The 25,437-nt window shown below is 57.6% G+C and overlaps 1 protein-coding gene across 1 annotated transcript in view; it reads right to left on the bottom strand.

Annotated features, from left to right (window-relative positions):
• The window catches only part of EML1 (EMAP like 1), a 196,883-nt gene extending 180,509 nt beyond the window's left edge, over positions 1-16,374 (bottom strand). The window contains exon 1 of the mRNA XM_043921463.1: positions 16,190-16,374. Within this exon, the coding sequence (XP_043777398.1) occupies positions 16,190-16,217 (28 nt within the window). The 5' untranslated portion in view covers positions 16,218-16,374. The remainder of the gene's footprint in view (positions 1-16,189) is intronic.
• Positions 16,375-25,437: the final 9,063 nt, after the last annotated feature.

Here is a 25,437-nt window from a genome sequence, read left to right as displayed (position 1 = left end):
ATCAGCCAAAAGGGTTTGGGCTCTGGAGGCCCAGAGGGGCATGCAGGAGTCGCTAGACCCTGAAGCAGGCACTGCTCCCCTGGGACAAGCCCCCCCCCCGCCCAAGCCCCGTGTCTGCGCCTGGGACCCGTGGGACCAGGACCCTCTCTGCTACTGCAAGCCTGACCTTGGAGGCCCTCACCCTCACCGGCTCCAACCACAGGGCTCAGGGATGTGCTGGGGGCAAAGGGCCAGACCAGCTGGGTCCTCAGTCCTGTGAGCCTGGGAGGTGCCGGGTGGGCATCACGAGAGAGATTCCTGGGGGTGCTCTGGCTGTTGGTAAGGAGCCCTACTGGGGGTCTGTGTGTGTGTTAGTCGTCAGTCGTGTCCGACTCTTTACTACCCTATTGGCTGTAGCCCACCAGGCTCCTCTGACCACGGAATTCTCCGGGGGAGAACACTGGAGTGGGTTGCCATTCCCTTCTCCAGGGGGGGATCTTCCCAACCCAGGGATCAAACCCGGGTCTCCGGCAGTGCAGGCAGATTCTTTCCCATCTGAGCCACCTGGGAAGCCCCTACTGGGATTCTACTTGCACTTAAAGAATTACCTGCTGTTGATCTAAACTTCGCATCGAAGGGGACACGTGAGTTCTGTCCGGTAGCCCCGGGGCTGCTCACCGGAGTCAGGAGGGAGTGCCTGCGCATGCGTGCACTGGTGTGCGTCGCGGGGGAGTCCAGGGACAAGGACTTGGAACTCGGAGCGTCTTTCTGGGCACAGAAGCAGAAATGCGTCTCTCTGGGCTGCGCTGCCTGTGCTGTCTCCGGGCAGAGGGCTCGGAGCTCTCAGAGCGTTTGAACTGAGAGCCGGCTGATGGCATTTTAAACCTCAGCCACTTACCGGCTCCATCAGGAGTGCCTCTGGAGCAGCTCCATCTGGGACGCGGTGATTAACGACTCCAGCCTGGGCTGGCAGAAGGCCTTGGCTTTGACACCTCTTATCTTCTGAGGCTCGGAATCACTGGAAATTAACATCTCCACCTGCTGCCGCTTGCTTGCAAAACCCGAGTGAGGTCCCGCCACTCCCCTGCTCTCAACCCTTCCTCGCTCCCATCTCACTGAGGGTCAAAGCCAAAGACCCCTCTTAGACTGCAAAAAGGTCCTCCACCACCTTCCTGTCCCACCTCCCTCAAGGGGCTCATCTCCCCCCATGCCCTTTTCACTCTGCCCAAAGCACCCTCGCTGGTGTTATTTGTAAAGATCAGGCATCCCCACCCCAGGGCCTTTGCCCCTGTGGTTTCTTCTGCTGGGAATTCCCTTCCTTTAGATATTTCTAGACTCACCCTTCAAGGCCCCCAGGTTCTTCTCAACGTCACCCTCTTAGAAAGACCTTCCTGACCTCTCTCTCTCTCTGTCCTGAGTCATTGCCCTCCAGTTTTATCACCCTGGTCACCATTGCATATCCTTTGGCAGTTTATTTTGTTCATTGTCTGTACTCAGCAGCATCAGCCCTGGGAGGCCAGGGACCACACAAGCTTTACAGCTGATCAACCAATGTTTGTCGAATGACTGATTGACTGAACGCAGCTGCCTCCTCTGCTTCTGTGCTGGGTCACCCAGGACCTTCCTTGCAGCAGGCCTTGATTCAAGGACTTGGTTTGTAATAGGAAGACGCATGTGTGAGGCTATCTCCAGCACCCGGGGGGCTCATCCCCAAACCTGGATGACCATGTTTTCTCGACTGCCCACAGCCCTCTGATCTAGAGGACCCTTCCTTCCCTTATCACCTCCCACTTGTCCCTCAAGACCCAGCTCAGGGTCACCTCCTCCAGGCAGCCTTCCCTGACTATCCCTCATAACTCAAGTCACAGCAGGTGGCTCTCTGGGCTCTCAATGTCCTTCTTCTCAGTTGTCTCCCTGCCCAGCTATGACAGAGAGCCCTCTGTGTCCCAGGAGCCAGCAGTGGCCTGACCAACAGCTGGTGCCCAGGACACAATTGGCAGCTAAGTAAACAATGGCTTACATCATTTCTTTTTCTTTTCTTTTTAAATTCTTCTTCAGAGATCCTGGTGTTTCACTGGAAGGTCTTCAGAGGTACTGGCTCCAGACTGGTTCATTTCACAGGCAGGGAAACAGAGGCCCGGGAGATGGAAGGCATGGGAACTAACTCCTGTCCAGCATGTTCTCTGAACCAATCACCAGTGGCTGGGCAGGGGGTCTCCTCCCATGCCACCCCCCTCCCCGGCTGCTATGGGACTTTCGGTGGCCAAGGCTTCGGGCCTCACGGCCTGCACCGAGGCCAGAGCTTGCTGGAATGCTCAGCCCGGACTGAGTCTGTCCGGAGAGAAAAGATTTGGAGCTTTCATAGAAAGATTAAGAGTGTCTGAGTCCCGAAACTTCCCTTTCCATAAAAGAGAAAAGCCTGAAGCACACGAGAGGGGAGGGCAGGGAGTAGAGGGGACCAGGGGGAGGGAAAATGTGGGGAGGCTACAGGCAAGGAGGATGCCGGCTGGCTCTCCCTCGGGATAAAGCCACTTGATGTCATCTAAGACCCTCGGGCCATTACCCTGGCTCCCCAGCCAGAGCTCCAGGAGGCTACAAGCTTCTCTGAGGAATCCTATGCTGGTGCCTGTAGTGGGCTGAAGATGAAATGGACCTCAAAGATATCAGGCCCCAATCCCTGGACCCTTTGAATACTATAGATGAAAAGGGCTTCCCTGGTGGCTCAGATGGGAAAGCATCTCCCTGCAATGCAGGAGACCTGGGTTTGATCCCTGGGTCGGGAAGATCCCCTGGAGAAGGGAATGGCTACCCACTCCAGTATCCTTGCCTGGGAAATCCCCTGGACAAAGAAGCCTGGCAGGCTACAGTCCATGGGGTCACAAAGAGTCAGACACAATGACTCTTGTATGTGTGAGCACCTAACATACACACACATACACACACAAACACATATGGAAAAGGGGTCTTTGCAGCTGTGATTAAATGAAGGACCTCAAGATGGGGAGGTTATCCTGGATTACAGTGGGGCCCTAATGCCACCGCAGGTGTCCTTAGAAGAAGGAAGCAGGCAGCGCTTTGAAGCACAGAGTGGGCAGCGTGGCTGCAGAGGCAGAGATGGAAATGATGCAGCCACAAGTCCAGGCTGGGTGGGTTCAAGTCCCAACCTGAGTTACCTGGTTTCAGCCTGACTCACGGGAGCTGGGGTGCAAAAGCCAGGCCCTCTTGTCTCAGACTACATGGTGCACCATGTACCCCAGAGCTTTCACAGGACCAGGCTACGTGGAAGGTCCTGGGTGACCCGACACAGAACGAGAGGAGGCAGCAAGATTCGATCAGTCAGTCAGTCAACAAACATTTACTGATCAGGCACAGAGAAGGCATGGTCGCAGCCCGCACTGGAGTGTCAGACAACAAACAAAAGAGAGCCAGATGTGTTTCTCTCCAAAGTCTGCCCATGGAGTTGACAGTTTGGATTAATTATTACTGTTTATTTTATTAAACTATTATTTTAAAAAAGAAGGCTAGACATCACCTGATACCCTACCCTGTTTCCCTCCCTCCTTACTGCCTTCGCCTAAGAGCCTCTTCCAATAAGCCACGTGCATAGGCTAGAAGCTCTGCTTCTGTCTGATAGAATTCCCCCACTCTGCCCTTGACCACGCGTACTGTTTCATTCACACTTAGCAGCCATTCTATAAGGCAGCGGTCCCCAACCTTTATGGCATCAGGGATCAGATTCGTGGAAGACAATTTTTCCACAAACCAAGGAGATCAAACTAGTCAACCCTAAAGGTAATCAACCCTGAATATTCATTGGAAGGATTGATACTGAATCTGAAGCTCCAATACTTTGGCCACCTGATGCGAAGAGCCGACTCATTGGAAAAGACCCTGATGCAGGGAAAGATCGAAGGCGGGAGGAGAAGCGGACAACAGAGGATGAGATGGTTGAATGGCATCACCAACTCCATGGACATGAGTTTGAGCAAACTCCGGGAGATGGTGATGGACAGGGAAGGCTGGTGTGCTGCAGTCCACGGGGTTGCAAAGAGTCGGACACAACCTAGCGACTGAATAACAACAAAGTGGGGTGGGGATGGTTTGGGGATGATTCAAGCACATTACATTTATTGTGCATTTTATTTCTATTGTTATCACATCAGCCCCACCTCAGATCATCAGGCATTAGAGCTCAGAGGTCGGGGACCCCTGATCTAATGTATCATCAGCCTCGTTTTGCACGCGAGGAGACAAAGGTCCAGGGAGACTGTATGACTTTTAAAGGCCACACAGCACTGGATGGCAGAGCTCGTGTGCCAGGCCCGGGCTGTCCGACTCCCTGTCCCACCTCCCACCTGTGCCCCACGTGACTGTGGACCAGCGGCAGGGCCCCTGCCAGCTGCAGCATCCACCCTGGCCCCAGGGCCTGGGGTCCCCTGGGATACGACCCGCCCTTCCCAGATTGTAGACTCAACTGAACATTCCAGGGTAGGCTCCAGAAGAGAACTTGATTGTTCCCTCCGGGGCGGCCTAATGAGCTCGCTGTCCGCAAGTGCACTTATTTTCCACCCGTGACGATCTGACTGCCTTCCCTCACCTCCCGCCCAGCTCCTGGCTCAGGTTTCCGCTACACAATCGGCCTGACCATCGGCACCTCCGCCAGGCCCCAGGCTCCCGCCCAACCTGTGGGAGGAAGCTCCTGGCCCAGCTCCAGAGTTCTCTATTGACAGACGCAAGCGTGTAAGTCCAGGAAGGGCAACGCCACCCCCCCCCCACCCCAGTGAGCAGCCAAGGGGAGGAGGCCAAATAACTCACGATAAGAAAAACCACAGGTGCCCCCCTCCCCAGAAACCCAGATGACAGGCCCGACTTGTCTTCACTGCGCATGTGGTCTGGACACCTGCGTCGTCTGCATTTCACCAGGCTGCATAGACGCGGCCGGGTTGCTTGGTCTGCCCAGCTGAGCAGAGCTTCAAAGCTGGGCAAGAAATCATCCAGGGCTGGGCCAGGGCCAGTCAGCACCTTCTCTGATGATGTTTGTCCCTTTCCTTTGGAGCTTGCAGAAGCTTCCGGATTTCCACCTCTCTCCCAGTCCCTCCCTCACACCAGCCCTCAGAGGAAGGGCTCAGAACCCAGTCTGCAGCTTCAAGCAATGCTTGCTGGCAGCCTCTCGGCACCAGGACCCTGGAGTTATCTCACTGAATCCTCCCCACGGCCTGGGAGGCAGGGCCTGCTGTCATTATGCCCATTTTACAGACGAGGAAACTGAGGCATAATGTCTCAGAGCCGAGAGGTGATGGCCAAGAAGCAAGTGAAAAGATGCTCAACACCATTAGTCACTAGGGAAAAAAAGCAAATCAAAACCACCAGGAGGGACTTCCCTGGTGGTCCAGTGGTTAAGAATCTCCCTTACAAGGCAGGGGAAGCAGGTTCGAACCCTGGTCGGGGAACTAAGCTCCTACCTGCCACAGGACAATTAAGCCTGTGTGCTGCAAGTGAAACCTGATGCAGACAAATATAAATAAATAAAATAAAATATTAAAAAAAAATCCAGAATGAGGCACCATTTCACACCCACTGGGAAGGCTGGAATCAGAAAGATCATAACAGGGCTTCCCTGGGGGCTCAGTGGTAAAGAATCTATCTGCCAAAGCAGGAGACCTGGGTCTGATCCAGGAAGATCCCACACGCCACAGAGCAGCTAAGGCCCATGCGCCACAACTACCGAGTCTGAGCTCTAGAGCCCAGGAGCTGTAACAACTGAAGGCTGTGCCCTGGAGCCTGTGTTCTGCAACGAGAGAAGCCCATGCAACTATAGAGTAGCCCCTGCTCACCCAACAAGAGAAAGCCCGCACAGCAACGAAGACCCAGCACGGCCAACAATAAATAAAAATAAACGTTAAAAAAATAATAAAAGAAGCAGGAGTGATGAAATCTCTTTAAAAAGATCATAACAAGTTCCAGAAGGATGTGGGGAAATCAGGACCCTCATATACTGCTGGTGGGAAGGTACACAGTGCAACTTCTTTGCAGTCAAATGCTCCACCACTGATGCACCCGCTGGGGCAGTCTCTTTGGAAAATATTCTGGTCTTTTTTTTTCAAAAACTCAAACATGGTTCCAGGAATTCCACTTCCAGGTGTGTAGCAACCCAGGAGAGACAAAGACCCGTGTTCACGTAGAAACACGTGCACGACCATTCACTGAGGCGTTATCTATAAGAGCCAAAATGTAGAAACAAGCTAAATGTTCATCCACTGAAGAATGGACGAATAAAATGAGGTCTGGATCTGTACAGCGGAATACTATTTGTCCACAAAAGGGAACAGAGCACTCACACACATCCAAACATGAGTGAACCTAAAAGCGTGATGCTGAGAGAGAGCAGCTGATCACAGAAGGCCACATAGCGTAGGATCCCACTTATGTGAAACGTCCAGAATCGGCAAATCGACAGAGCCGGAAAGTAGAGTGGTGGTTGCCAGGGGCTGGGGGTTGACTGCTAATGGGTTAGGGGTTTCTTTGATTGTTATCTAGTAGTTAAGTCGTGTCTGACGCTTTTCGATCCCATGGACCGTAGCCCACCAGGCTCCTCTGTCCATGGGATTTCTCAGGCATTTAAGAATACTGGAGTGGGTTACCATTTCCTTTTCCAGGGGATCTTCCTGACCCAGGGATCGAACCCGCATCTCCTGCATTGGCAGGTAGGTTCTTTACCCCTGAGCCATCAGGGAAGCCCAGGGGTTTCTTTATCACCAGAAGGTGATAAAAATGTTCTAAAATTGATTGTGGAGATGGTTATAAAATTCAGGTCAAATGGGTGAGTTGTATGGTATGTAAATTACATCTCAATAAGGCTGTTACCAAAAGATTTAAAAAGTGATGACCCAGGACTCTCCACAGAGTCTGCAGCTCTGAAGGTCACTGGTCACCCTGTGAGGCTCAGAGGGGCCTGAGCTCATCTCCCCTGGGGGACTGACCCCCCAGCTGATCCCACAGTTTCAGGGCAGGCTCGGGAGCCTGGACCCCCACGTGCTCTGAGCAATGACCTCCTCTCCTGCTCTTCTGGGTGAAGGCCACCCCCAGACCCCACGAGGCAAGAGAAACCCAGCTGTGTCCACTCCTCCCCGGGGTGTGCCCTAATGGGTGCTGATCAGAGGTGAGTGGGGCTTCCCCCAAGCACCCAGGACTGGAACAGTCTCTTGATGGCTCAGCTAAAGTCCTGGTGGAACCTATTTATAGCACTTTGCCTCCTGGGTTGGAGTCATGGCTGAGACTCCTCCTCTCTCAACAAGTTTCCAGATGGAAAGAAAAGGGAAGGAATGCCGTGGGGGCCGCGGGATGAGGCTTTTGCAGCACGCCCCCCCACCCCCCGTCTGCCTCCCACAGCGCCAAGCGCTGGATTTCCTCCTGGTCCCTGGACAGCGCCCCCAGGTGTCAGGAAGGCGCACCGGCTGCAGCAGGCTTCCAAGTTCCGGGTTGGAACTCAGTGTCAATCCATCACCCAGCGGCGTCCAGGCCTGTGAGAGGGGCAGGGAGCCGCCCAGAGCAGGGCACACAGCCGATGCTCAGTAAACCGGGCCCGTGGTCTTTGGTGCTTCTCTCTGGGAGGAACTGGGTAGGGCTGGGATGGCCAAGGGGTTTGGCCACAGTCCAGGCCCTGTTCTAGCCTCAGCCACACTTCTTGGGCATGAAGGTGCCCAGAGCACCCAGCCACAGCAGTTTGGGGATGCCGTGTGGCCCTGGGTGTGGAGGATGTGGCTGAGTCCACCCTGGTCCAGGGGCAGAGCCAGGGGCCAGCGCTTGGTTCACCATCACCGAGTGACTGGGGAACCGCTCCAGAGAAATGCTGAGCCATTTGAGGCCTCTCGAGCATCCTAAGATTCTGCTACAGGAAAGAGAACTGATTTTCTCACGGGACACTCCTAGGCCTAGATTCTCATGGAAACCTCTCTAGAAACAGCAAAGGACTGGAGGTCTCTGAGCACTTTAGTATCAGGACCGAGCTCGGGTCCAAGTGTTCAGTCTTCAACCCCAGTGCTCTCCCTGGCAGACCTTTGCCTTCCAAAGAAATCCAGAGGGAATCTCATCTGCTGTCTTGTCTCCTGATAAAAGCCCTTCTCCCAGGCCTGCTCCCTGATCTGCTGGCCTTCTTTGGGAAGGACTGAAGGCCTCCAGACCCTCCTCAGGCTGCAAGCTGCTCGGTGCAAAAGAGGAGCCCCGGATGGGGCCAGCACACCTGCAACCTGGCCCCATCTCCCCCACTGTGTGCTCTGGGGCAAGTCACTCAATGGCTCTAAACCTCAGTTTGCTCATCTGTAAAATAGAACAACAGTGTTTACCACATAGGGTTATAAGGAGAATCATGCAGAATTGGGTATGTGAGAGGACCTAGGAGAAGGGGAGGCAGCATTTATGTAGTGCCTACTATATACATTCTCCTCTAGTGCTCTCATAACTTGAGCCTAGTAACACTGTGGGGGAGGAAACTGAAATGAGTTGTTGAAGGCAAGTCTGTGGGAGGAGACCCAATTCTCCACTCCCACCACAGCACCTGGCAGGACATATGAATCAGGGGTCCACTCAGACCGCGAGCTCACCCCTCCATCGAGAAGTGGCAGGAAGGGTGTTTTCAGCCAACGCACCAGTGCTCTGACATGTTTTTCCACCTGAAATAAATGAGGCAGGATTCCTAGAAATGTGTTTAAACCTGGTAGAGAGCACTCTAAACAGTATGGCTTAGACATTGAAATATGGGGCCCAGAACCGCAGGCGCGTCCGCACCCCAACACGGAGCCCAACAACTTCAAACTCCAGGTTTAAGTCTTGGATTTGGGTGACATCATCGACTTCTGGAACAGGGCTCGAACCACCTCCAGTCTCTGCAAACGTTATTTTTAAACCAGGTCTGATCTCATCATGCATAACAGCGTGTATTGTTCATTGTCACAGGCCTCTGTTAGGCTGGGTGTTTTTATTTAAATTTGCTTAGTGGTATACTATTAAAGGGCTTCCCCTGGTGGCTCAGTGGTAAAGAACCTCCTGCAGGAGGTTGTAGGAGATGCAACCTCCTCTTTGCAGGAGATGCAAGTTCAATCCCTGGGTCAGGAAGACCCCCTGGAGAAGGAAATGGCAGCCCACTCCAGTATCCTTGCCTGGGAAATCCCATGGACAGAGGAGCCTGGCGGGCTGCAGTCCGTGGGGTCACAAAGAGTGAGACACGATTTAGTGGCTAAGCAGCAACAACATACTAAAGTCAGGTGGGAAAGCCTGTAATTAAACCGACAATGCTGTATTTGGTGATGTTGCAGAATCAAGGAAACAGGGTCTGACCGAGAAGGATGAAGTACAGACTCACACTTTTTATTTTCCAATACATTTCCATAACCATTTCCTTCTAAAATCACATCCTATGTTTTTATCCAACGGTCTCAGTGATTAATCTGGCTCATGGACTATCCATCCCAGCTCCTTCTTTTGTGCCTGAGGGAATAATAAATCAAGAGAGCTTTTTGGCAACAAGCAGCAAAATGTTTCTCTTGCTTCTGCTTTTCCTCGCTGGTGCTGTGACCAGATCTTTCAGAAATTTATTTTTGGACTTTTAAAGGCAAGTTCAGAGCAGAGGGAGAGAACATGTTTTGAGAAGTCCTGCCCCTGGTTTTGAGATCTGCTTATCAGAAAGACTCATACATTTCAGATGCTTATTGACCATAGTGCATAAGATATGCTCTGAGTATTTCATAATTAAAATAGGCCATTTTTAAAAAAGTCATTTGGGGGTGGTGGGAGGGAGGCTCATGAGGGAGGGGATATATGTGTACATATCGCTGATTCACGTTGTTGTATAGCAGAAACTAACAATATCATAAAGCAAGTCTTGTTGTTGTTTTTCAGTCTCTAAGTCGTGTCTGACTCTTTTGAGGTCCCCTGGACTGTAGCCCACCAGGCTCCTCCGTCCATGGGATGCCCCAGGCAAGAATACTGGAGTGGGTTGCCATTTCCTTCTCCAGGGGATCTTCCTGACCCAGGGATCGAACCCGCATCTCCTGCTTGGCAGCTGGATTCTTCTACTAGTGAGTCACCTGAAAGCAATTATATGTCAATTAAAAAAAAACAAATTTAAAAAAAAGAGGGAAATTTTTTAAAAGTCAGTTGGGAAAAAAAGAGGAGCAGATATTACTAATCCATTCCCTATTGGAGGTTAGTACCTGCCCTCTTGCCATTGGGCGTGGCCATAGACTTGCTTTAGCCAGTGAAATGCCAGTAGAGATGGTACGGATCACTTCCGGGTGGGAGCGTTTAACTACCTGTGTGATATCTCCGGCCCTTACTTTATCTGCCTTATGACGGGGAAACTGGGTCCCTGTGGAGGCATGACACCTGCCAAGCCAACCCATAGGTGACCTGCCCTGGAGAGTCACCCAGACCTGCAAAAACCCAGACCTGCAATAAACTTTGCATGAGTGAGGAATACATCTTTGTTGCTTTAAGCCACTCTGATTTGTGTTTTTCATAGTATACCAAGCCTGTCCGGAGTGATAGTCCGTACAAACCAAAAGCAGCTGTCTTGATCCATGCAAAAATTGGAAATCAATAGACACAGAAACTGGTGACTGAGATGGGCCAAAGATATGTTGTTATTCGTATCTTCCTGCGTGCTAAGTCGCACAGAGTCAGACACAACTGAAGCGACTTAGCACACACGAAGGTATGGATAATAACATATCTTTGGCCCATCTCAGCCACCAGTTTCTGTACTTTATTTTCCCTGCATGCATAGTTTCCAAAAAAAAAAAAAAAGCAGACAAATGGTTGCAGACACCAACAGCTTTGGGTCTTTTAAAAAATATAATTCAAACTATTTAAAATGTATCTTGCTATCTCAAGGATGCTCATTTAGAATGGTCCCAATACTTTAAAAGAACAGAAGTGGATAGCTTTTATTTCCAGGTGGAATTCCTAATGGCTTCTAAGCTGTATTTCTTGTCATGAGTGTAAAAGCTCCCGGGGGCTTCAGGAGGCTGGAGTGGGGACAGGAGCCACGTGGATTTATTCATTTGCTGCTCGGAGATTCTCAGACCGGGGTGAGGGCTGACACAGAGGTGGCAGGGCTCCTGAGCCCTGCTTGACGTCCCAGCACGGGACACATGTGAGAGCTGTGTGCTCCCCGTAGGATTCTATGGGGATAGAGGCAAACCGAAAAAACCTCTGAGACCAGAAAGAGAAGGAGGCTTGTCTCAGGTCACACAGCAATGAGCCCCCAACTCATCTCCCGCCACCCAAGGTGCTGTGAGTGGGACAGCAGCAGCCAGGCTGGCACCAGTCAAGCTGTTTCGACAAGAGGAAGAGATGGTGGGGTGGGATGGGGCACTCCAGGGGTGTGGGGTCCCTGGGGCTGCAGATTCCGGGGAAGGGTCCCTGGAGGAGGCAGAACCCCACCAGTCTGGACGATGGGCCGGCTCTGAGCAGCAGGAGGGAAGGTGTGAAGCTTGCACACGGGTGCCGAGGGGCCTGCGTTGGGGAATCGAGTCCCGGCTCATCACTCCCTAGCCAGTGACCCTGAGCCAGTCTTTCTCTTGGGCCTCAGCGTGCCCCTCCACGACATGGGGATCCACAGGTGGGAAGTGTGGACAGGGAGTGTGGTGTGAACTGTGACGCTGGGAACCGAGAGGGGTGGTAACGGGGCATCGTCTGGAAGGTCCTCATTCGCCCCGATCCCAGCCTCCTGCGCCTGGTAGATGCTCCTCGGGTTAAACCCTTCCTGCCATCGTCGGCACAGCACCCGGACTACCAAGGGCCGTGGGTTAAAGGTTCGTTCCTGGGGTCGAGCGGCTGCTACCCACACCTCCCCTGGCCCCCGGGTCAGAGGAGTTTGAAGGTGACATCTTAGCTAACTCCACCAACACCCCCCGAGGTCATGGTGTCACCTCCACTTACAGATGAGCCGACTGACGGTCAGAGAGGAGAAGGACCTGCCTGTGTCCGGGCGGCAGGTCTGCCTGACCCTGGAAGTCATTCTCTAGGGACTCCAACACGATGTACAAACCGGCCCCTGGGGCTTTGCCAGGTCACCCCACCCCACCCCACCCCAGGCCCCTGACCCTCCTAGCGGGAGAGGCAGCATCAGGCCTCAGCATTCCCCCCACTCCCTCCCCCATCCCCCCCAGGACTTTCCAGATCCTCCCATTCTCCCCACAGTGGGCCTCACCCCCTCAGCTCAGGACCTACATCACCAGCCTCCTCCTGGGCATCCTGGCCTCCGGAGTCTCTCCTGACCCTGCACCCCTACACGGGAGCAATCCAGGCATCTCCCCGGTTCACGACCTTGCGGGCTCCCTGTTGTCCATAAAAGCAGAGCCCAGTGACCTGTCTGGGGTGGGGGGCAGCCCTCACCGACAGGAGGGGAGCCAGGCAGAGAGATGCTGAGGCCCCGGGGCCCAGCCCGCCTCTCCTGGGAGAAGACCCTTTCTCTCCAAGAGCGGGGCCTGAATAGTAAAAGCATTTTGCTTTTATCTCCTCCTGGAGATGCTCGGCACAGACCCGGGCCCTGAGGCCGGTCGGTAACCACAGAGGAGAGCAGAATGCAGCCCATGACTCGGAGGGAGGTGGGGGATCCCTGCGCCCTGGCAGGGGGCCCGCCATGATGAACGGGAGCAGGAAGCCGGGGCAGGTTGTCTCTGGGCTCTGGGATGCCAGGAGCTGACTGAGAAACGGGGTGGCCACCCTAACATCAGCCACCACCTGCCCCAGAAAAACCACCTCCCACTGTGCAAAGAATGTGGCTGCAGCCCCCAGGGATGGGGTTGGGGTGGGTGGGCAGTGGGATTGATGGTTTACAGGAGGAGGAAGAAGGTCATGTTACTGGCTGAGTGCCTCCTCGGGTTAGGGGTGTCCATCCTCGCCACAGCCTCCGGGGCTGTTCAAATGTCCACCTGTCACTGAAGCTCAGAGAGGTTAGGTGACTTGCCCAAAGCCACAGAGCCAGGGAATGGCAGAGCAAGGATTCAAGCTCTGGACCCTGATGGACCTGCATTCGGGTGCTCTGCTGCAAATCCAGTGGCCTGTTCTTCGGTGCTTGGAATACTTTTGCTGGAAACTTTCCCAAACATGGGAGGATCGGAGGGCACAGGGGCTGGACTCTTCTCCTGTGGAGCTCCAGAACTGAGAGGTCAGAGGTACCGCGAGGTCAGAGGCAGGGAAAACCAAGCAGCAGACCCAGGATGTGAGGAGCCCCTCCACCCAGGCCCATGACGGCACCTACAGACCCCGTCTCCAGGGAGGGACGTGGCAAGGCCCCACTTTACGGATGAGGAAGCTGGGCCTCCGGGCGGAAGTGACCCATCCAGCTCTCTGTGTCGCCAAAGGGCAGAGCCAGGTCTGGGAGCCAGGCGCCTGTAGGGGAAGCACCTTCACTGGACCCGGTGACAGGCTGGCAGTTCTCCATGCAGGCGAGCTCCTGCTATAAATACGATGCTGACTCCCGGTAAGCTTAGCCTCTAGGCTCCCCTACCCAGGCTCAGGGCCATAAACCCTGGCGTGGACCACCTGCCACCGCGCTTCTGCGCTGGGGAACCGTCCTGACAACCCTAACAAGGTACCACCACTTTTTTACAGGCTCTGAATCATTGGAGGCGATGTTGAGCTAACAGTCTCCCAGAAGAGAAGGGCCACTGCTCAGAGGAGAGCTAAAAAGTCCTGCAAGATGGCCAGACTCCCCACCCCCAGGGGAGCAGGGAGGGAGGACTTCCTAGAAAAGGCATCTGACCTGAGCTCTGCACAGACAGGGCCTAGGAAGCTGGGTTTGAAGCCCAGCGCTACCACTGGCCAGCTGGGTGACTTTGGACAAGTCTGTTTGCCTCTCTGAGCTCTGGTTTCCTTGGAAGTCCACGCCACCGATCTCTAGGGATTAAACAGACAGTGCATCCACAACAGCTGGGAGACGAGACACAGCAGACCACTTGGTCCCTTTGCTGCCTTTTTTGGGTCACAGCTCATTTACTGGTTGAATAATAAAAACTTCAGCGGACAGCCAGCCTGGCATGATTTTCGGTGTGCTGCATGCTCTTGGTCACTTAATCCTCCCTGGAACTTAAAGCACTGAGATCCTATTTTTGTCCCCATTTAACAGATGAGGAAACTGAGGTCTGCGCCCTTGAGTAATCCGCCCAAGGTTACACAGGTTGTGGGCGCAGAGCTGAGAACTTTTCCTGCTGTTCACACGGACAGAGGCTGGTTACTGAGAACAGGTGGAAATATTTCACAGCAGCCTGCCTGGCCCAGCTGCTGCAGCACAGAAGGAGTCTGAGAAAGACTGGAATTGCAGACGACACACCCTAGGAGATTCCACCCCCACCCCGACCCCTACCTCCACCATAAGCAAGCATGCATCCCTGCACCAGGAGCTGTCTTTACGCCTGCCAACGTGGAGTGATCGCAACCCAGCACATCAGACAGCAAAGACCATCACACAGTATCCTACAGGCGGGGAGCCAGGAGTCGCCGGCCCAGTCGCAGGGCAGGGATGCTGCCCGCCAGCCTCCAATCCAGTGGACCTTCTCCCAATCCTGACAGGGAAGGCAGTCTGCCCCCAGGCTCCAGGCCACACACACACACACATGCTCAGTACCCATTCCATCGCCCTGACGGGTTAATATTGTCCTGGGCTTCCTGAAATACCCATCCCCACAGCAGGGTGGTTTTACAAGCTGCTAAAAGCAGGGCTGTGTCCCTGGTGGAGGGAGAGAGCTATTCCGGGTTGGTGTCAGGTGTGGGCAGAGCCAGCCAGAAAAGGGCCTGTCTGCACCCCCTGTACCCCCCCAGCCCATGCTGGCTCCTTTACAACCACGGCGGACAATTCCTGGCAGTCAGGGCCACTGGCGCCCGGCAGAAGAGGGTGAGGTCAGGCCAGCTTTGTCGGTATCCCCCTCCCCAAACACACACACACACACACACACACACACACACACACACACACCCTGTCCCATGCCTGACTCGGCCAGGCCCAGGCGGGGAACCGTCGTCAGACACCGTGCAGGGTGGGGCCACGCACTGTTGCCCCCAGCTCACCCCGAGGCCCTCTCTCCATCACAATCTGACGTGTGGAGATTCTCCATGGTGGCATTTGATGGGTAAGGAATCCGTGGGCCACAGTCACGGCTAAGGCGACGAGGCGCGGCTGGAAGGGGCCTGGAAGGGCTGCCCAGACCTGAGGGCTTCTGGCGCCAGCCCGGAATCCCCCCCACTTGCCGTTCCCACAAAGACACCGCTAAGCGCTCACTGCGCACCTGCGGATGCTTGCATGCATCCTCACTGTCAAGCTTAACAACCACCTGGGGTTCATTAGCGCTGCCTCCTTCCTCACCTGGAGCCACTGAGGCTCCGAGCCGTTCAGCCACTCGCCCAAGGTCACCCGAACTGGAAGTGAAGGAATGGGAATCAGAACTTGGGCAGCCTGACTCCAGAGTCCCCGAAATGTTCCCTGAATTAAGCCGTCTCCAGCCACCCCCCACCCCACCTCACCCCACCACAGGCAGGTTCAGGGTAACGTCCACATCAGAGCTTGTCTTCAGCTGGACGGAACCAGGGGCCACCAGCCAGGGACATGGGCAGCCAGCCCCCAACATTGCCCCTCGCCTCGGGCAGGCCAGAGGGCATGCAGGCAGACCCCAGTGTCTGACCACCCCTCCGCCTGCCTGGTTGCCAGCCGAGAGGGTTTGGGCGCCCCTGGGTGGAGGGGGTCATCTTGTGTAGGCAGACCAGAAGCTCAGAACTTCCTGGTCTCAGACCTCTGGGAGGTCTAATGGAAGCTGTGCGCTCCCCTGTCCCCCATCACCAAGTAAATGTTTACACACACTCGTTTGCACGCGGTTCCAGGAGCCCGCACCCTGCGCCCACCCAGGGTCCAACGGCAGCCGGGGGTGGGTCAGCTCCATGGCCCAGATGACAGCCGGGAGGGTCCGCGGCAGAAACCGCTTCCTGCTCTCGCCCCATGGGGAAGCCGGGGTGCGGCACTGCTGAGCTTTGAGAGTCACGCACCTCCCGCCAGACACATAGCCACCCGCCCCCCAGGCATCGGGCTTGAGCCAGGGGGTCCAGCCCCACAGCTGCCTGCAGCCTGCGGTGGGGGGGTGGGGGGGCCGCGTCCTCGGTGACCAGTGGCCTTGGCTCTGCAACCGGAGCCGCGGTGGGTAAATATAGCGCTGCCACTCACCGGCTGAGGGGCCCTCGCCGTCCGACATGGTGCGGGAGATGGGCAGGCAGCCGGCCACGGCCCGTGGGGACGCTCGGGGACCTCAGCGGCTGTCGCCCACCTGGTGGGGCTCCCGGCTGCGTCCAGTCCCCAGGCGGTGTCCCGCCCCGGCAGGCCCAGCCACCACCACCACCGCCCCCTCCCCCGCCCCATGCTGGGCCGGGCAGATAACGAGCTCCAGGGCCAGGAGCCTGCGGGATTGGTGGATAAATCTGGGCACTGCCCTCCCCTGCCCCCAGCCTCTCCGGCAGACTCAGAAGGTTGCTGGAGAGACCGCTGCACCCCTGGGCACTCGGTCAGGCTGCGAGACCCCTCTCTGTCAGCCTAGGACCCCAGAATGCCTGCAAGCTCTCTCCTGGGGACTGGTCCCACCCGCCCAGCGAGGGGCACTTCGGGTCCTTAGAGAAGGATGAGAGTGAGTGATGCCACCCAGAGATGCCACACTCGTCCCCTCTCTCAGCTCTCCCGGGCAGCCACTCCTATTGCCTCCAGGTCACAGAGGGCATGACCCATCCAAGGCCCCTCGGCAGGTTAGGGGTGTGACCGGAGCTGGGCTCTGGAGCCGGCTAGCTCCAAGGTGGCCAGAAGGTGTGTCCCTTGCCTTTGCCTGGGAGATGAGAGCCGTGGACAGCAGGGGCCCTACTGTTCTAACTGCTCCACGTGTGCTGGGGGATGGAAAAGGACCCCCAAGGGCAGCCATGTGACTGTCCGACACAGAGGGGGTGCTCAGGAAATATTGGTTGAATGAACAAACCTCAGCAAGCCCTGAGTATGCACTTGCTCTGTGCTTGCCTTAAGAGCCAACCCACTTCTGCTCCTGGGTCCCCCACAAGGACCAGAGACCAGGACAGTGAGGCAGATGGAAGGCTTTGGGCTGAGTTCCCAGGGCTGGGTGCCTGTGGCTGCCTACCCCCATCCCCGACCCTGGCCCGAGGTCAGCACAGAGGGAGTGCAGTGACTGAAAGGGAAGGCTGGTATCAACTCCAGTCAGAGAAATACTGGAGGGCTTCCTGGAAGAGCTGGCATTTGAGTTCCATCTTTGACGGATAAGAAAGTATTTTTTCAGGGGATGAGAGGACATTTCAGGAAGAGAGACCAGTAGGTGTGAAAGTAAGAGGCAGGAAAGCTCAACTGGAGGGTGACAGGGGTCCCTGAAGGTGTAGTGACCCCTAGGAGAGAAGAAGTTTGATCCGGGTGGAAGTGGGGGATCCGGGGCTGGGGAAGCTAGGGGAGGCTTCTTGGAGGAGGGGGCAGATGTCGGTGCCTCAGAAAATGGGGGGCAGGGGTGGAATGGCATTCCAGGTCATCTAGCAGCTCTTCCATTGGCAGTGAGACCTTTCCCAGCCTGGAGACCGAGGAGGTGGGGTGGGGTGTGAAGGCAGGAGGGGCCCCTTTCCAGAGATGGGGGTGGAGTGGGGGGCTGTAGAGTCACATCAGCTGTCAGAGTGAACAGCAAAGAAATTCACTCCCTGGGAGGTGGCTCTAGGCCTCTCGGCCTTTGCCTGTACTATTCTCTTGCTCAGGAATTTTCTGTCTTCTTCTCCAGTCTCCTCCTCTGGGAAGCCCTGTCTGATTGCCCCTAAAGGCTGGTCAGGGGCCCCTGCATTCTGCTCTGCAAACTCTGACCTCACTGTGGTCACTGCCTGGTCCTGCCTGTTTCTACCTCTTGGTTGGCTCTTGCGCCTCTGAAAGGTAATGAGCTCACTGTCACTGGAGGTATGTAAGCAGGGCTAGACAGCCACTGGCTGGGGACACAGTGGAGAGTTCAAGCATCAGGTAGACTTGGATTAAATGTCTCTGGAGTCCCTCTAGGGTAACTTGTCCTGGTCTCCCTGGACCCCTGCCTGTTTTAGCCCTGAAAGTCCTCATGCATCCTGCAAAATTTCTATCGCAGGCAAACCAGGGCTGTTGGTCATCCTGGGTCCCTCCTAAGCAAGATTTTTCTTTAAATGAAAACAAAAAATAGACAAGACAATATGTCTCTGAAGCCCTAACCCTGCCCCCAACCTCCTCCTTCCTTCACACCAGCTAGATGTGATTCTAAGACTGGGATTCTGGAGGGGAAAGAGGACACCCAGCTGCCCTGTGCCTTGGGAGGGAATGCAGGGAAGAAAGGAGGCAGGTCAGCAAGGACAGGAAGCTCCCCTGGGCCCCCCCACCTGCAGGGCCGGGGGGAGTCTCACCTGCTGCGTCTGGAGGACTGACAAGATACTGCAGCAGTCTGTCTCCCCAGGGAGGGGCTGGGACCGGCTGGGACCATGTGCCCAGGCCTCCACCCTGCTTTCCCCTGGAGCTGCAGCGGGAGGACTCGAGTGGGTTCAGACCGGCCTCGCTGTGTGGCCTTGGGCCAGTCGTGATCCCTCTCTGTGCCTCCAATGCCTCATCGGTGGAGCATTTACGAGCATCTCCTGTACCCAGCCCTGGGCCAGGCTTGGGGGCAGGGACCCCACAGAGTCCCTGCCATCAGACACACCCAGTCCCGGGGAGGAGGGGGTGTCTGCAGGCTGGGCTGATGGCTCCTTTGTGTGTGTTCTGCAGTGCGTGCTCAGGGCCCCCCGAGACTGCCAGAGGCCAGGCCACGTGCCACAGGCACGCCCAGCACTGGACGAACCGCGGGGCCACAGAAAGAGCCCCACCAAGGCCCCTGGCATCCTAAGCAGAGGCCTCGCCTTGCCCACTGCCAAGGGGCCGCAGGACTGGGGCTGGGGGAGTGTGACGTCAGAGGGGCTGGGGTCCCATGCCAGCTCCCCCCGCCCTCCTTGGTGACTGGGACGAGCTGAGCCCCGCCTCGGTTGCTCACCTGGAAGCGGGAGGGGCCTTCGGTGAGGACCAGCAGCAAGGTCGAGACGTCCTGGAGGACGCTCCACCTCCCCACTCTGCAGCCGTCTGTCTGTCTGTCTGCTCCTGAGTCCCACCCAAACCAGCCGCCCAGGGTCCACCCGGCTGGAGCCGGCTCCCTGCGCGCAGGCCACTTCCTCTTCCTGTCCTGGCCCCAAGTCCCTTCCTGTTTTCTTTAGTGTGGGAATGTGTCCTGGGGAAAAAACAACTTGATTGCTCCGCTCCGATCCGAGGTCACTGCAGCAGCCAGGGGCCCGCCACGTGCGTGTCTGCAAGCATGTGTGCGGCAGTGGTGTGGTGCACACCTGTGTGCATGGAGCGTGTGTGTGTACATTCCCGCATGTGCAGAGGCAGGTCCACGTGTGCACGCGTGTGTACGTTGTGTACTCTTGCACCTCCACCCTCTGTCTGCTCGGTCATCGGCGTCCCTGTCGTCGGACAGCAACCAGGCTGGCGCGGTCTTGGCTCATGAATGTCTGATGCCACTTCAGTCACCCGCGGGCACTCGTGCGGGGGCCTGAGTGGGACGGGGCACAGCCTCCTGGGGGGCTCACGGGCACGTTGGGGGCAGTGGGGCAAGGGCGGGGTCAGGGAGGAGCCGGCAGACACCTGGACGGGGAGCTGACGCCTGGGCAGGAAGAGGGTCAGCTTCAGGGTGGAGGTCAGCCCTGGCCCAGAGCTTGGGGCACCCGGGGAACGGACGAGGCGGGAGACGGGCGAGGGGGCGGGCGGGCTGCCCCTGTGGCCTTGGCAGTCGGCCGGAGTGGAGGTGCTGGAAGGGTTGCAGGGGTAGCCCTGAGCTGGGGTCCTCCCGAGGCCTCCCCGACACTGTGTGGTCTCAGGGGGAATCTGCGCTCCCCTTCCCCGGGGGGGGGGTGACCACCAGCCTCGCAGTGACCTTGCCTGGGGACCGTGAGCTCTGCCCCTCCCCACACCCCCGCACCTGCTCCCCCTCTAGCCCCCCGAGTTCCCACTGTTCAGTGACCAGCACTGGTGCTGGGAGTGAGGGGACCTGGGATGGTGGGAGGGTCAGGGCTGGCCTGATCAGAGGCGGGAGGGCATCGGAGAGTGGTGGGGTCAAGGTGGAGGTCCAGCTTCCCGTGGGCCCTGGCTGGGTCTCGGAGGTCCCGGCACCTCCCCACTGCTGGAGACCTGTCTCCCTGGGCCTTGGGGCCCCCTGTAAATAGAGGCAGGAAGTTTCCAAACAAGGAGCCTCACCTGGGGCGTTGGTGACCATGATCTGAAGAAGGACAGAGGATGTGCCCCCGCCCGGCCCCGTGCGCGGCCCTGGGCAGGCCACCTAACCTGTGGGGCTCAGGATAGGGTGTGCAATGCCTAGTAAGCACCAAACACCCGCGGGCCTTGTAATACTTCCCGGGTCTGCCCACTGCCTTAGCTTAAAACAGAGCTCCTCACAGCTCAGGTCACAGCAGACGCACCCAAATGCATGTAGCCCGAGACATGCAGACGTGGACGCTGAGACCCACACACTCAGCCTCACCTGTGAGAGACAGAGATACACAGAGATGGGGAGACCCCACACAGAGACACATGAGAGACACCAAGTGAAACTGTTAGTCGCTCAGTCTGTCCGACTCTTTGTGACCCCATGGACTGTAGTCTGCCAGGCTCCTCTGTCCAAGGAATTCTCCAGGCAAGAATACTGGAGTGGGTTGCCATTCCCTTCTCCCGGGGATCTTCCTGACCCAGGGATGGAGCTCGGGTCTCTTGCACTGCAGGCAGATTCTTTACCATCTGAGCCACCAGGGAAGCCCATGAATGGACATATATGCATGCAGCTCACACACATACACACACACACACACACACACACACACACACACACACACACACACACTCCAGTGTGGTCCTGGGAGATGGTTTCCCACATCCAAGGCCCCCTTAAGTTGACGACTGCCTGGGTGGCCTTGGGCGAGCCTCCTGTTTCCAGGCTCCTGGCCAGGAAAGAAGCCTGAGGGACCCGTGAGCTGCTCTGGGGGTCCCCAGGGTGTGAGGGCGTGTGTGGGTTCCCTGGGGCAATCCCCATTCCCCTGGGTGGGAGCCAAGGAGCTGCCATCACTTGGCGGGGGGCTGGGGGCACAAGGGGCTGGTGGGGAGGCGCTGGCCTCCTCCTCAGGCTGTTGGGCTCACAGCAGGGCTGAGGCCCCCCAGGAACAGTGAGGCCCCACCACTGGGACCTTGTCTGTAGAAAGGGGCCCAGGGTCACAGTCCAGCTGGGCCTGGGGCTGGCCAAGCAGCAGGGGCTCGATGGGTGAGCCGACCCCATCATCCCAGACTCCTCCTCAGCCAGGATCCCGGGGCCGCCCGGAGGCCCTGCCCCTGGGCTGGGGGAGGCAGGAGACAGCCCCTGATGTATCGCCGCCCTTGCCCTCCCCCAATCCTGGACCAGCAGAGCTGAGCCCAAGGACAGGGAGTGGGGAGAGGAGACGAGCCTTTGTCCCTGCCCGCCTGACATTGACTCTGGGGCCCTCCACACCCCACCTGGGAGGCCGGGCTTCTGAATGAAAGGCTCTGGACCCCCCATGTCCCCACCTCCTGCCCAGCCTCTCCACCCTGAGGCCCATGGAGCCTCCTCCCAGGCAGGCCTGGGACCCGGGCATGGCAGGTGGGGGCTGCTCACCCCCCGAGCCAGCCAAGAGCGGGAGACTCAGGCCTCCACTGGTCCCTGTCCTCCACAGAGACCCTCAGGGCCCCCACTCTGGGGGGTGACCACTCTGCCTGACTGGCTGGGTCCAGCTCCCCAGCTGAGGCTGCCTAAGGTGGGCAAGACCAGGAAGGTAACCATGATTTCCTCCGGGGAGAAGGAAGTGAGGGAGAGCCATGTTCTGGGAGAAGTGAGTGTTTTTAAAGCCCCAGACCATTCATCCCCACCGTTTCCCTGATTCGGAGAAATGACTGTCCTGGGTAAGTCTCCCGTCGCCTGCCAGAAATACCCCCAGTGTCTGCCCTTCCCCGGCCAGACTTATTTTTGGACATTCAGCCAGAGATGTCCGGGACTGTCTGGAGCCCAGGGTAAGGTCTGGGCAGACGTGTGTTTAGGGGGTTGAGACCCTCCTTGGGGTCACACACTGGTCAGGAAGCTCCCTGAAGACGCCCCCTGGATTCTCCCCTCGGAGGAGAGCAAGCATCTGGGCAGCAGGGGTGCGACACAGGACCAAGGCCCGGCTTGAGTCCCCTCTGGCGCCTGCCCTGAGGTCACCCGCAGGCGGCCAGCCCCTCTAGTGATTGCTCATGCTGTTTGTGGGGTCCCCCTGGCTGGACCTCCCTGACCCTGGACCAGGGTAGAGGACAGCAGGCTTGGCCTGCTTGGCCCAGACCACCAGGAACTCCACCCAGGGTCTTCCCGGCGGGGCAGCTGGCTGTGGGCCTCTGCTCACTCACGTGGGCTGCCGCGGAGGCCCGCACAGCAACTCCACGCCAGCACACGTCCTGGCGCCCGGAGCACAGACACAGGACACCAGCCGCCGGCCACGGTTGGGCTGGGCCATACCGGCAGACTAGGCCCCTGAGGCCTGGCCAGAGACACCCGGGCGTCCCCCACAAGTCTCCGGACCCGCAGGGCAGGGCAGGGCACGGGGAGATGACCTCCAGGGAGCTTAATATGCAGTCGAGGTGTTGCAGCAGCTCAGCACTGGGGAATCGGGGGCGCTCCTGAGTGTGCCGGCGGGAAGCGTCCTGAGGGTGAGCGTGGAGACCCATCTCACCTTGTCCAGGCTGACAGAGAGGCCAGGAGTCGGGAAAGGACCGTCGCTGCCCGCCGTCCTGCGGGAGGGAACGGCAGGGCAGGGAGGGGACCAGAGCCGCCTGGTGCGGCGGCTGCAAACAGCCTGACCCCGGACTCAGCTTCAGGCGTTTCTCCACCCACGGGCCCTTTCTGGGTGAGTCCAGACGGCCCAGTTCGTCCCACCGCGGGCCTGCCAGCATCGCCCCCGCCAGACCCAGGCCCCCCCACCGGGGAGGGGGAGGGAGGCACGGAGCGATCGCCGCAGCCCCGCGCGTGGCAGCGCCCCGGCCGCCCCGCTCCAGCCTGTCTCAGTGGCCCCGGCTCTGAAATGGGGACCGCGATGCCCGCCTCCCCACCGCCATCCCAGGGTCACGGGAGGCCCCAGACCACCCGCGTCTGACCGCGGGGGGGCGGCCAGCGTCGCACCCTCTCGCCCTGACCCCTCGTCCGGGAGGCTGGGCTTGCTGGCGTCGCCTCGAGTCCCTCGCCCTCCGGACCTCCGGACCCTCGGAGCGGCAGGGAGGCGAAGTCCACAAGGCTGGGGGCCGGACGCGGATCCGAGCGCTGCGCCGGGGCGCCACCATGCGTCCCTTCTCGGAACTGCACCGCCCGGCCTCCTCCCCTCTCTGGAGGGAACAGCCGTCAAGATGCCGCGGCGGGTGGGTGCGCAGCCATTGCCCACGGTGGAAGACTCTGTGCTGGGCACCATCCACGGAGGACGCTCTTAACTCTCCCACAAACCTTAGAATGTGGGTACTGTTATCTGTCCGCCCTTACAACGGGGAGGCTGGGGGCCAAGCCCCACAACCAGTGACAGATGGGGTAGCATTTGAAACCAGGAGTCGGGCTGCAGGACCTTGGTCTTAATCCTGTCCATCTTGCCTGGGCCCCAGGGGCTGGTACCAGCCCTGCGCACCCTGGGGACTCCTGTGAAGTGAAAGTCACTTTGTGTCCGACTCTTGGTGACCCCACAGGCTATACAGTCCATGGGATTCTCCATGCCAGGATACTGGAGTGGGTAGCCTTTCCCTTCTCCAGAGGATCTTCCCAACCCAAGGATCGAACCCAGGTCTCCCGCATTGCAGGTGGATTCTTTACCAGCTGAGCCACCAGGGAAGCTTGGATCTATGATGGGGGGGCCTTAAAAAGAAAAGTTTCTGGTCCCCACCCCATGGCTGGCCCAGCTGGTACAGCCATCTCAGAAGCACAGAGGCTCTGGCCTTGCTCCTGACCTCCCCGCTCCCACCCAAGGCAGGTAGATGTAAATAGACAGGGTGGTGTGTAGCTTGATAAGGGCTGAGAGCTCAAGGTCTGGCAGGCGGCTGGGAGAACATAGGGCCCTCACTCAGCAAGGAATCTGCAGCCACAGCCGTACACGGAGGTCCAATGCCCTGCCCAGAGGCCCAGGTGCAGCCCCTCTTACTGTAGGTTCCCGTGTCCAGTGGCCCTATTCCAGTGCAGAGCACCCATCTGTGCCGGGCATGTCACTTCCTCCCCTGAGCCTCAGTTTTCTCATCTGATAAATGGGAAGATCCCTGGGAGCTGTCATTTGAGACTGCAGCAAGGGCTGAGGAGCAGATGTATAGCAAGGACACCCTAAATCCACGCCCTCCTGGGTGTATTGGCGGGGGGGAATCTGTCTGGGACACGTACCCCAGGCAGGGGGCCCAGGACAGTTTCTTTCTTTCTTTCTTTTTTAATTAGTTAACTTATTTCTGGTGTCTCTGTTTGTGCTGGTTCTCCGTTGCTGTGTGTGGGCTTTTTCTAGTTGAAGAGAGTGGGGACTGCTCTCTAGAGGCAGTACACAGGCTTCTCACTGCGGTGGCTTCTGTTGTTGCAAAGCACAGGCTCTAGATGACAGGCTCAGTAGTTGTGGCTCACGGGCTTAGCTGCTCTGCGGCATGGTCCGCGAATCATCCCGGACCAGGGATCGGACCTGTGTCCCCTGCACTGGCAGGCGCATTCTTACCCACTGTACCACCAGGGAAGTCCGGGGGCAGTTTCTTTTTCCTAGACAAACTCCCAAGTGCTGAAGGATACACTGGGGGTGGCCCTTTCCTTGGACAGACCCAGAGGACGTGGTGGGGCCAGGTTTTCCTGCCCCTTGGCCACCCCTTGGCCCTGAGCAGGAAGGAGAAATTTCCTTACCTGCCCACCGCCGGGAGGGTTGCAGTCTCACCGCCTGGGCCCCAGAGGGGCAGTCCTGTGCCAACAGATGCAGAGGGTGCAATGGGCATTCGTGCTCAGCTCCACCAGGCTGCCCCCAAGAGAGGTCCTGGGGGCTCCGGCCTCTCGGAGGCCCTCTGGGGTGTCCGTGGCCTTGTTGGCAGTAGACTAGACCACAAAGGCCCCGGGGCCCCCGAGCCCCTCAATTCAAGCTCCCAACACTGCCCACAGTCCCAGCCTCACCCCAGGAGCACAGTCTTCCACACGAGGGAATGGGCTTCTACTAACACTACCCGGGAACTTGGGCAGTCTTCTCCTGATGTGGCATCGTCTGGGCATCCCCGGGGGCAGCTTCCAGAACTACGTCAGCCTTCAGGGAGATTGGTCTCAACATGGCCCTGATTTTACAGATGAGCAAACGGAGGCCAGAGCGCCCTGGCCAAGTCTGGCCATTCATTGG

The sequence above is a fragment of the Cervus elaphus genome, chromosome 13 (assembly GCF_910594005.1).
Source record: "Cervus elaphus chromosome 13, mCerEla1.1, whole genome shotgun sequence".
Taxonomy (NCBI): Eukaryota; Metazoa; Chordata; class Mammalia; order Artiodactyla; family Cervidae; genus Cervus; species Cervus elaphus.
The sequence above is the reverse complement of the archived record's forward strand: the minus strand, read 5'-3'. Positions and strand labels throughout refer to the sequence as shown.